The sequence below is a fragment of the Simochromis diagramma genome, unplaced genomic scaffold, assembly GCF_900408965.1.
Source record: "Simochromis diagramma unplaced genomic scaffold, fSimDia1.1 OVJJ01000107.1, whole genome shotgun sequence".
Taxonomy (NCBI): Eukaryota; Metazoa; Chordata; class Actinopteri; order Cichliformes; family Cichlidae; genus Simochromis; species Simochromis diagramma.
Genome location: NW_024387209.1, coordinates 8,180,241 through 8,192,436, shown reverse-complemented (window position 1 = coordinate 8,192,436; position 12,196 = coordinate 8,180,241). Strand labels below are relative to the sequence as shown.

At 41.8% G+C, this 12,196-nt stretch overlaps 1 protein-coding gene across 2 annotated transcripts in view; it reads right to left on the bottom strand.

Annotated features, from left to right (window-relative positions):
• The window catches only part of LOC120746060 (activin receptor type-2A), a 78,901-nt gene that overhangs the window by 31,624 nt on the left and 35,081 nt on the right, over positions 1–12,196 (bottom strand). For both annotated transcript variants that reach the window (XM_040051269.1, XM_040051270.1), the window contains exons 2-4: positions 10,992–11,199; positions 8,606–8,739; positions 1,146–1,300 (exon numbers count right to left, since the gene is read on the bottom strand). In XM_040051269.1, coding sequence (XP_039907203.1) covers positions 1,146–1,300; positions 8,606–8,739; positions 10,992–11,199 — 497 coding nt within the window. The remainder of the gene's footprint in view (positions 1–1,145; positions 1,301–8,605; positions 8,740–10,991; positions 11,200–12,196) is intronic.

Below are 12,196 nucleotides of genomic sequence, written 5' to 3'. Positions count from 1 at the left end.
AGAACCCTGAGGTGACTGTTGTTGTCATTTAGCGCTACATTAATAAAATTGAACTGAATTAAAAATAGTTTTGTTTTCGTTTTTGTGCATATTTTGCACAGTAATGTGTGTTGATCGAGTTTGTCGAAGTATTTCTGTTTCCAGGTATTAAATCATCTTCGCAAGGTGACACAGTCTCTTCCTCAGACATGCCTGGGCTCATTTCATTGTTTTGTCCACTAAGTAACGTAAACCATTGCTATAGCAATGACATTGCAGTGTGACAATTTCACTAGGGATAATCTGATATGGAACAGGGCTAATTGTAAATAACCCCCCAAAAAAGGGCACAGGTATTTTTTGATCAGACTAATCGCACTTGTGTGTGATTAAAAGCCTGTCTGACACACTCTCAACAATACAGTTCGGCTCATCTCCTGACTCCTCATGTGGTGAATTAAAAGCGAGTCTGAGATGAGTTTGCTCTGAAAAGAGACCTGCAGGAAAAAGAAAAAGACAGAACCAGGGCTCCTCTCATCCTTCTAAACAGGACTGAAATAAGAAATTGTAAAAGCAATTATCCAGACGTAAACTCTCAGCACAGCGTGTCAGCTCTGGCTGACCATCGCTCCGTCCCTCGGCTGCGCAGGGCAGGAGAGGCCAAGGCTGTTGAAGCCCACTGATGGAAGTGGAACAGTGGTGAAGCTGAAGGTTGGTTAAACAGAGAAGGCAGTGTGCACGCTGCACCTGACTGCAAACTTCAAATAATGCACAACCTTTTTAAAAGCGAGCAACTGATGAAGTCATGTCAGAAATAAATATTAACCTCAGAGCACATACGGACGTCTCTTGTAATAAATTTAACTGAACTTTCAGGTATCAGAGGACGAATCCTCTGACACGCAGGAACTGACTGGTTTTACATTTCCCCTTTGTTTGCAATTAACAGATGGAAGTCAGACCTGATGGTCACCGAGGCTGAACAGACAGAAAGAGAAACTAACTGCATCAGCAAGCAACTTTGAAGAAAGAGGACACCGCAGCCTCGCCACGCTGTGTGACTGACAGGTGACCTCTGAAATCAGACGACAGCGACGAGCAAACGTGAAGACAGAGAGACAAACCGGGATTAAAGCAGTGATGGGCTGGACTCTGGTGGGACTTACATGTGTGGGGACGAGGGCAGCTGGGTACGCCAGTTTGTGGTGCCTCCACATCCAGAAGGAGAAGAGGACGACCGCGGCCAGGCCTATGATGGGAACCAGTGAGTAAAGCAGGGTGCTGAAGAGCTGGGGCTTCTGGGAGAACGGGTTGGAGGTGGCTGTGAGAGGAGAAACAGACATTATATAAGTCAGCCTGAGCTCCCTCGCTTTGTAACCACATTGTTCATGAGCTCATGGACTCGATCACCATTTTCAGGTCATAGCGAATAAATGATATAGGTAACTTTTACAAATCATAGTCATAATTAGAATTAGAAAGGAGGATTATCTGGTATGTTCAACACCAAGATGGTAACAATGAAACACTCATCTTAAAGCTTCGTGATTGAACCAGTGTCTGAAATCATGGTGCTTATGTCCACCTTTTATACTGCCTATGTAACGAAAGCTGTGAAATATCGACACTCAACCTTCTGAAGCACAAATCTCCAGGTGGAATGCAAAGGACATGCTTTCTTTCGCTAGATTAGTACCTTTTGGGGTTTTGTTTTTAATATTTCAAGCTGTAAAAACGAGCATTAGATGTTCAAAATACCCAGTGGGATTTAAACTACGCGTAACCCAAGGGTCCCATAAGGAAAAGCCAACTAAATTAGGCTTCCGTGTGTAACAGAGGCAGAAATATTAGAAAGACTTCATTGCTCAACACGTCTCTTTTAATAGTGCTACAAAAATGACCAATGCGCACGACTAGACAAACAAACTTCAGCTGAAGTGAGGAGCCATGATAATAGATCGCCACGGTGCATTTTTGTTCAACCGAACTCTCACGGCAGCATATGAAATAAATAGAAAGAATATAGGAGTTGGTAAATTGGCTATTGCTAAGTTGTTTAAATTGGACAGTACAATCGTGAATAAATAAAAAATAAATAACAGACAAATGACAACAGGGCAAAACTGAGGGTTCTGTCATTGTTGAATTGAACGTGCGATGAATTTAAGGTGTGCGGTGCCCTGTACAACTCCAAAATCAGTGAGTTTCTGTTAACGCTGTATACGACAGGCTCCGTCTACAAGTGGAGTACTTGAAGGAGAGACAAAGTGGTGCTTTCTGCCACAACCTCACCTACTTTCAAAGTGCAGGGAGAGCACGACAGATCTGAATATGTTAAAACACCAGCAGCACTTTGTGTGTAAAGAACAACTTCACTGATTCGCTGACATGTCTCGACTTGTGGTCTTCATCAGGTTCCTGGCAGTAAGATAAACCGTGCCCGAGCGTTAAAATAATACAGAATTGCTCAACTTATTTGCAACCTGTTGGAACTGATAGTTCTCGATATGCCTCAAAGGGTGGACATGCAAGAACACCGAATCTCTCACAACTCATACACCATCAGGGATTGAGCAACCAAACTTGCCACACGTGTACATCTCAGGCCCCCGAAGGTTCTTATCTATACCAGATATTATAAAATCATCATGTTGCTTAGCAACCACCTACCAGTGAAGTTTTAATGACCCATTTCTAGCATTTAAGCACCCAAAACACCTCATAAAAGCATTGCATCCTTTTTTATTCATGATAATAACATCTAACTTCTATTCACAGTGCTTGAAAAGCATATGAGATGTTAAAGACCCCATCATGTTGCCTGCCTCCCACCTAATAAAAAATGACAATTATACTTTCACCTGAGGCTTTTTATTGCAGGTTGACCCAATTTTGCCTTCAATGCTGTTTCAATTCTTCATGGTACATACTTAACAAGAAGCTGGAAACAATGTTTAGAGATTGTGATGTGACAGCATGACACAGTTGCTGCAGATTTGTTGACTGCACATGGACGATAAGAATCTGCTGTTCCACCACATCTTAAATGTGCTCTAACTGGATTGAGATCTGGTGACTGTGGAGGCCGTTGGGAGTACAGTGAACTCAATCTCATGTTCAAGAAACCAGTTTGAGATGATCTGAGCTTTGTGACATGGTGTATTACCCATCAGAAGATGGTAGACAGTAGACATAAAGGGATAGACATGGTCAGGAACAACACTCAGGTAGGTTTGTGGTGTTTAAATGATGCTCTGTTGGTACTAAGGGGTCCAAAGAGTTCCATGAAAATATCCCACATTACAGCACATAGTCACTTAAATCATCCTTCCCCATTCTGATGCTCAGTTTGAACTTCAGGAGATCGTCATAATGATTTATTTAATCTACGATTACGTTTATTCTGATTGGTGATAATATCAGATCCTCCAATTCAGATAGACCTCCCTTCCATTGAAGCGCCTATCACAAAGCACAGAGTCATGTCAAGCTTGTTGGATCCTAAACCAGCCACAACAACAAAAACACCGCCAACATCCTCTTGGTTACAAATGTGGTAACGGCCACAGAAAGGAGTGTGGGGCAGTCTTCCTGATCATACACAGAAAATATCTCCATGAAGTCAATTTGCAGAGCGGCATGAAGAATGCCTGATTTATAGAGGTTCTAAACATTTAATGATTTAACATGTGAAGGTTTTTCCTCTCCTACACTGGTATCATCGGTTTCTGTATTATATTTTATATTTCAGTATTTTTAATTGTGCTATACTTCACAAAAGACATTTCTGACTTCTTTCCCCTTGAAGCTCTGGTTTTTCTCTTTCCACAAGAGTGCAGGACTTTATATTGCAGAGAGAAACGAGCCCACAGTGACTGAAACTCTCAGAAGAAACTGCTCCAGGATCAGCCAAACAAAGACAAGAGTACACAGCCTTCCGAGCTGGCCTCACGCTGGGCCTCCATCTCTAAATGCAGCTCTAACCCTGCTTACAGCCACCGTGCTTAGAGATCATATCAGCGCACATAAGCGCACACAAACACACACACGCACGCACAGCAGGATTAGCAAATCCATCTCGTGACATAACGTAATCCGCCTGCCAAAAATAACAGCTCTGAACTGTGCCCGACCCCTGCAGGAGGCGCAGGGTGACGCCTGCTCGCTCAGCCTGTCCTCCCGTCACAAAGCGGCCGTCTGATTCGGCAGCGCTGTCAAAACGCCGACGCTCGGACGCCGACCCGCCGCTGCCGCCCTCTGAGAGCAGGGAAGTGAAGAAAGGCGTGAGGGAGGGGGTAGGTGCCGACAGGACTGCACCAGCTGCATTGTGGGACCCTGAGGGTGTTTGTCGGGAGGTTGTGGAAAGTTGTTCCTCTACAGGAAGTCTGCAGGTTTCACAAAGTCAGATTTAAAGGGTGAGACAGACGGGCCTGCCAGACACTTCAGCTGCAAACTGATGAGCGCAAGGACACCAGAACCACCACTGGTTGGTGAAGCATTAATCACCGGTACCTGAATGTGCTTTAACCTCCTGTTATACTAAATTCAGGGATAAGTACATCCTTTTCATTCATTTTATTTATATACTTATAAATACTGTACTCCTAATTGATTAATTTATTCCTTTGATCGCGTGTCTTTTTAACTTATATTAAATTACCCATAATAGCACATAACCCCCAGTTTTGTCTAATTTCCTGCTTTACAGTGAAGGACTGTGAACTTTACTAACCTGCATGAAAGACGCTATACAAATAAAGTTTGATTAATTTGCTGCCAGTCCTAAATTAAAGATTTCTCTTGCGTTTAAAAGATGTCTGAGGTCTGAAATCATTTCCATTCATTTTATTATTGAAGCAGGGTTGAATTTACTCACGTTAAACATGTTTGTTGACAAAATGGCCAAGAATAACAGGAAAACATACAAATTTCTGTTCTGATTTCCATCGGTAGCCGTTTTGTCTGCTAGCTTCTCTACTAATAGATTATTTGGATTTAGCTGTGACCCGGCCTGGACCCCAAAGGATGAGCTTCATTACTCACAAGGCTGCTGGCCTTAAAGGTGAGGGTCAGGCTGGTATCAGTAGGTGGAGAACCCAATGGAAGTTTAAAAAAAAAAAAAAAAAAAAAAAAACCATGAAGAAGAAAGAAAGATGTTTTTCCTGTGAAATAAAAATGAGTGGGTTGTCTGCCCGGGGCTTGGTGACGTCTGAGGACACTTTTTGACACATGCTGCAGGTAGTTCGTCCTGTGCTTTAGCATACCTGATGGAAATATAAGTGCAGCAGCAGAGGTGGGGAAGAGGGCTGTTTGAATTTTATTTTGGTTATAAAACACACTTATGTGGTTTTAGAATATGACATGTTGTCAATAAACATTCTGCATCGACAAATTTTTATTATCCGTTTCATCGATTATGGCGACGAATCGTAGCAGCCCCGATGTTCAGTTAATTCAGAGTGTCATTATCGAGAAGAAAATGGCAATTGGTGCATAGTTCCACTAAGATCGGCAGCGTGACTCCCTCACAGGATAGTTGACAGATTTGGAATGATTTTAGCCGAATACAGCATGAAAGGTGGTGATGGGCAGAGGTGGGTTTGCCAAGTAGCTTGCAGGGGCAGTGGCAGCAGCAAATGAAAGCAGACTAAAGCCGAGTTAAAAGATGACGCTGTCCAATAGATGCGTCAGCTGAGCTGTGAGCTGATGTGGACTGGCACTGAGGTCAGCAGATCTGGCCCAGCTGTGGTCAGTCTTCATTTCCTACTTGATCTCATGCTTCGCTCAATTTTTTTTCACATTCATTACTGTGCAGAGCCACTACACTTAACGCTGATATCATCAGCATTGCTGCATTTACATTCACCATTTAACCCACATTATGAGGCTGTCTGGACTTGTAAGCTAGTTTAATGTCTCATTTCCATTCCTATTCAAGGAGATAAACACATTGTTTTTTTAACATTTTTGTTTCTTAAAATAAATTCCATTGCATTGAAATGGGCTAAAAAAGGAGTCTGAATCATGTTCTTAGGGATGCATTGATCTTATATTGTTCTATAATATATCAGTTACTAAGCTCAGTGGATATTCAGAACCATGAATAAATACTGATATGAAATCTTTTGCAATATTTCCACTTCATTACAAATAAATGATTCACATATTCGCTTAAATATTTTTCCTGATGCTTCATTTAGTGCAGGTGAGAACCACACAAAGCCCAGACATGCCTCCCTCAAACCTGTATTCACTTTTTAATCATCATTCCAGCCCTGAACACCTGGAAGGAAGCTCAGTTGATGGCAGCCCTCCATAATTTCTTACATCACACCCTTTGTGCAAGGTCAGGCTTTCAAAATAAAAGCCCGGATGTCTCCAGATTGTAGAAATAACTTGTATGTGCTTCTGATTGTTTGCTTAAGGTATATTTTTTATTCATGAGCCATGCTATAGAAACAAAGTTGATAGGAATAACTTTAGAAATAACCTCCCAAACAAGTACTGAGGTACGAAGTTGATAAGTTGGGGTTTTAATATAAAACCAATCAAACCAAGCCGTGAGCACCTCACAATCAGTTAATATGTGTGTATTATAACTTTAATCTTTTTCACGAAATATTTTACCTCGATAGTATGAATACTTATAAATTCATAGGCCCTCGAAACACTTAGGGGTATTCTATCAGAGATTAGCTGATTAGTTGATATAACGGAATATATTCACAGCTTTGATAGCAAAACTGCACTGATATAATATCTGTGACATGGAGAGAACGGAAAAAAGGACTGGTATCCTGGATGTTTGATCTGTTTTCTGATTTTTCACTGGAGAAAACTTCAAAAAGTGTATTTTGGGTGAACTTCAAAGGGTCATATATCACCATGGGAGACAGGTGGCTGCTCAAAACAAGTTACAGTATATGAAAGAACTCTTTCTTATCTACATTTTGATACCAGGTTCATTCTCTAGCCAAAATTCCTTCTGGGGCAAAAGACATTTCTAATATAGTCAAATATTATACATAAAGAATGGAGAAACACACTAACAGAGCTATTGTAAGGTGAATCACCACATTTTGGTTGGCCTGAGTGTTTCCAATGCCCCACTGACTCAGGCGTAGAGATCAGCTGGCGACCACCACCACAGGTTGCTAAAAAATAACAAATTACTCAGTACGCTCGTATGTTTGTGCTCGACTATGAGACCAGTCAATGATCCCCAGTAACAACCATTTGCTAGAGATTCCCTGGCAAGTTGGTGAGTTGTTTGCGGGAGTCTGCTTGTCGCCATTTGGTCCCTTGTTTTTTCTCCAAGTTTATTTATGCAGCATCTTTCAGACACAATTTTACTTGGTCTTGGTGCTGCTCCACTAACCACCTTGCGATTGCAGCAGGTGGTCATATGTTGTTTGCACAGAAGATGGCGACTTGTCTGCAAACACTCGCCAACTGCTTGCAGAGTGGTGGTGAAGCTGGGATCTGCTGACCTCAAAGTAAAAGTTGCACCAGTTAAAACAGTAAGTAGTAAGGCACTTTTATGTGTTCTGTTTCCATTGCACTTTTGTATTTTGAAGTTTCATTATTGCTCAGCAAGAGGTTGGAGACAAATTGGCGATCTTTCATGCAAACTATAGGCGATCATAGCGATCTGCTATTAGCCAAAGGAAGCAAAAGATTGCAAATAGGATGATTCACTAAAACAATCGATTTCATGGTAATGATTACCAACAAACTCCAGCAACCACTCGGCAACTGGTGGAGGAATACACATTTTACCTCAGTGACCAGAGGTTGCCAGGGAGTCACAGCCTGATCTCTACGCCTGTGTGACTGCCTCGCATTCAGTGACATTTTTAAAAAAGTTCCAAGTCGACTTTAATTGAAATGAGTTAAAACTCTTAATATGATTTTTCACTCCAAAAAGACCCAGCCAATTGCTAACATTCCACTTAATTTTACTCCATATTTTCCTCCTGGTCCCACAGTGTGAGAAACACTGAACATCCTATTTATGTTGTTTTACAAAAATAGAGGATGTTCACATCACTACACTCAAATCAAAAAAGCAAAGTCAAGTGGCGCCTTACCGGAGAGCACCTGACTGATGAACCAAAGAGGCATCTCAACCGCAATATGGATAATGGATATTAAGACATCATTACTAATAATGAGAAGTATTGATGTCCGCATGTTGTATATAATAGTTTGGACCTATTGCAGGGATCAAGCCCTGAATACATTTTTCATAAACCTAAAAAAAAATATCTCAGGATCAAAGCAAGATCTGAGTGTACACCGGCAGATGAGGACAGTGCACTGAACACAGCAACTGGATGCTCCCCTCTAAAGTTCAGTGAAGTGTGTAAAAGCAACAAGCATTGAAAAGAGCTCTGGCTGATGCTCAGTGCCAAATATGGACCAACCCTTGTGCAGTTCGAGTGCCTGTAACTCAGAAAAGATTAATAGCATATAGCATGAACTTACAACTTTCCAGGAACTCATTAAACATATATTAAAGCATTAAGCTCAAGCCTAGCAAACAAACTGCAGCTCTGACTAAAAGAAAGCGTTTGCGCCCGCTGAGAAGTCGTCATTTTCAGTGAGCGTGCTGGACTGTACATACTGTAGGCGGTCGAATGGTGCGGGTCGCTCTGCGGGGGCGCTTCAGGGGCGTACAGGAACCTCTCGTTGCACATGTTGCCTTCACAGCAGCAGAAGAAAACATCGGGACTCTCCTTCCTCTCCACACACTCGTTACTGCAGAGGACACAGAGGTGGAAATCAGAAACACTCAATCCTCTCCATGCACTGCAAAAGGACATGGGAGCTATTTTGAACATGCACTCACTCCAGGAGACGTTACGCAAAAAAAAAGAAAAAAAGAAAACACACACAACAAACAAACACCGCTTTCCATTCCCTCGCTGCTGCAACAGAGGACATGAAACAAAACATTTATAAAATAACTCCTACACATGCGAACAGACGCACACATGGACGCCGACAATCGCGCTTGCTCTCTCTTCTCACACTCACGCAGCCATCAGATAAAAGCCAAAGGAAGTGGCAGCCGCCCTCGATTTGCTCTGGACACTCCAGGGAGGTGAGGCGGCGCCGTCTGAGCAGAGGTACCCCGAACTGTGCGGGCTACACATCCGACAACAACTTTATCGTTCGGGAATCAAAAAGGAAAACAGAACTGGCTCAAACCGGTATCCGCGGCCAGGGTGATGCTTTACTCTGGGACAAACTATAATAATCTCTTATTATCATCATCATCTGTTTACCGTCCTGGATGTGGACGCATAATTCACGCTGTGGTTCAGGCTCCCTCGCCCGTGGTAATTAAAATGCAGCCATTTGGATGTGGAATCTCACACAGGGACACAAATTATGCTCAAGGTGATTTTAAATGTATTTAGAGTTGAGGCTGCTGCTTTTGTCCTGATTCAGAGGCAGTGCAGAAATTAATGGGCAGCTTCTCAGCAACAACCCCTGCCACCATTAAAAGCTCGCCCTCTTAGAGCGCACGCATGTCTGGTTAAAGTTTGATATTTCCCGTATTCTGTTACTTACTGATGGGAATTTAACTACTATTTTATACCATGCAACCTTCTAGTGACAGCAGAAAGTTCCCTTAAAATCATCAGCTGAGATTTCTTATGTTTTTAAGGTTAAAGGGAGTCTGCTGGATGCGAAAACCCAAATGTAAATACACAGAAATGTAATCAAACTACAGTTTATTTACTTTAACTGGACTTCATGAGCTATTCTGCCCGCTATTTATAAAGCCACTTTATTGTATATACTCAGTGTTTTTTATACAGTGTCCTGTATTTTATTTAAATTTTAGACAGGCGAGGGAAGGTTATTAGGAAACCACTGCAGTTTGAACAATGTAAATCTTAAAGTGGGACTATTCTGCTAACATCCATATTTTTATTCTTGGACCCTATTAGAGTAGCTATGCATGATTTGCAGTTCAAAATAATCCTAATTTGCCCTACATGCCCATCAATGATTCTTGCTGTGTGCTTATACTATGACTATAGCAGGTCATTTAGTCCACAGTACCTACTAAGACACACTCCGCTTTCCCAGTAATATGCTATGCATGTGGTAATCAAAGAAAAATTATAATAAAAATAAATAAACAAAAATAATTTTCTTTGTTTCCTTTTTGCACTGGAAACCTAGAGGACTGTTACTTCAGCCAGACTGTTATCTGAAACCAAAATGGGAAGTTAGATGGTTGTTTTTTTTGTTTTTTTTTTCCAATATTAAACCAAAGTCATGTGACCTACTTCAATTTTATCAGATAAAACAACCCCCAAATTTTGCTTTTTTTCCCCCTCTTTAATTTCTCATGTTAGACAGATATTAGGCAGGAAAACCGGAAGCTGGAGTTAAGAGCAATGAATATTAAAATAATAACCAAAATAATAAGGAAACAAAGGAGGGAGGCAGGTGGATACACAAGTGTCATAGATAGGTTGATTCAGTGGGTAGGCAGGTGTGATGGTTGAAAAGCTACATAGGTAGCAATGTAAGAAGGTAAGTGGGCGGATAGACAGGTGTAGTGGTAATTACATGTGGTGGTTAGTTGATAGGTAGGAAGCCAGGGTGGCAGTGGGCAGGTAACTATTGGAATAATTTGTTGGTATGGAGAGTGGGTTGGTGGGTAGGGGGTCTGGTCGATTGCCTGGTAGGAGGGTAATTTGTTTGACTGATAGAGTCAATGATTGGGTGGCTAGCTGGTTGGGTAGTTAGGTAGGTAGTGTTGTCGATTGGTTGGTGGGTGGATAGGGAGAGAGAATAATTGGCAGGTTGGATGATGATTGAAGGTTGATTGGTTGTTTGATGTTCAACCTTTCAACTAAAGCCACATCCAGCCACAATAAATGGCAGTTTAACACACAGCTGACCACACCAAAGCAGTAAAACTCACATATTTGGTCAGCATATCTTTAAAATGCTTTTTTACCCCCCCGTAAATGTTTCCTGCTTACCTGTCATAGCAGTTGACATCATCCAACCAGCATCCCTGCTTGACAATCTCCACAGTCCCGGAGACATTTTTCCATGTGGCGAAACAGTGCCGCCTCTTGTCTTTCTCGCCATAGCAGGGTTCGATGCCGCTGCGGTTAGTCCGCTCCTTCTCCCAGCTGGAGTTGTAGTAGGCGCACTCCTGCGTCTCTGAGCGTCCCAGGATGGCGCCTGGAGAGGACAAAGAGGTTATTCTTTAATTTCTTTCCTTTTAATTTGAAGGAGAGCATTGTTGACTCTTGCAGGGGAAGATAAATTACTCTATCAAACATGTTGTCAGGTGAAGTCTCAAACACTCATGAAAGAAACTTTTGAATGAGGAAATTTACAACCGCTGTGGCTGCGAGGTGTAAGAGTTGCTCTCCTTCTTGTCACTGACAAAGAAGATAATTTAGCTGTGTATCAATAACTGGTGGAAGGACATTTCTTTACAGCCTCCACATATAAAATGAAGTGAAGTCATAAAACATTTCTCAATAATAAAAATTCACTTCTCTGGTACTTTTCTATGTAGACTCCCAGAATGCCTCTGAATCAATACACCAATGAAAAATAAAAGCTTTAAAAAATAAAAATAAAAAAGGCAGTTACTGGAGGAACAAAAACACAAAAGTTCCTGTCCACAAACAAAAGCAGAGCAGGGACGATCGACTTCTCTCCCCGCCAAAATAAAAGGGACTCTGATTTCCTGCGGATGAAGCCTGCAGGCAGCAAACTGATATCCAGGGAAATAACTGCATGACAGCTTGTCAGTTTAGCATTGCTGCCGCTGCCTCTCATCACCTGTCAGAGACTTAGTCCAGTTTAGACTGCTGACAAGTCTGAGGATAGTCAGCCGCTGTTTGCCTGCTTCCTGGCGCTGTAAGCTAAAGCCCAGACACACAGGAAACAAAGATTACTTCCCCCATTATTTGGTTTGTGCTGCTACAAAGTGAAATAAAGAAATTTTGACTCTTAGTCCTCTAAATTTGTCCATTCAGTTTTTAAGCCATGAAATGAAACCGAAAGAGTTTCTGAGCTCCTTTATGCTAAATCTCCTTTTCGTTTTACGCATTTCTGTTGAATTCTACCTTCCACAGCCAGCTTGCTGCTATTTGCTGTCGAGATGTAGCAAAAAAACAAAAATCTTTGCTAGAGTTACCCAACAGCCACTGATTGCAAATATATT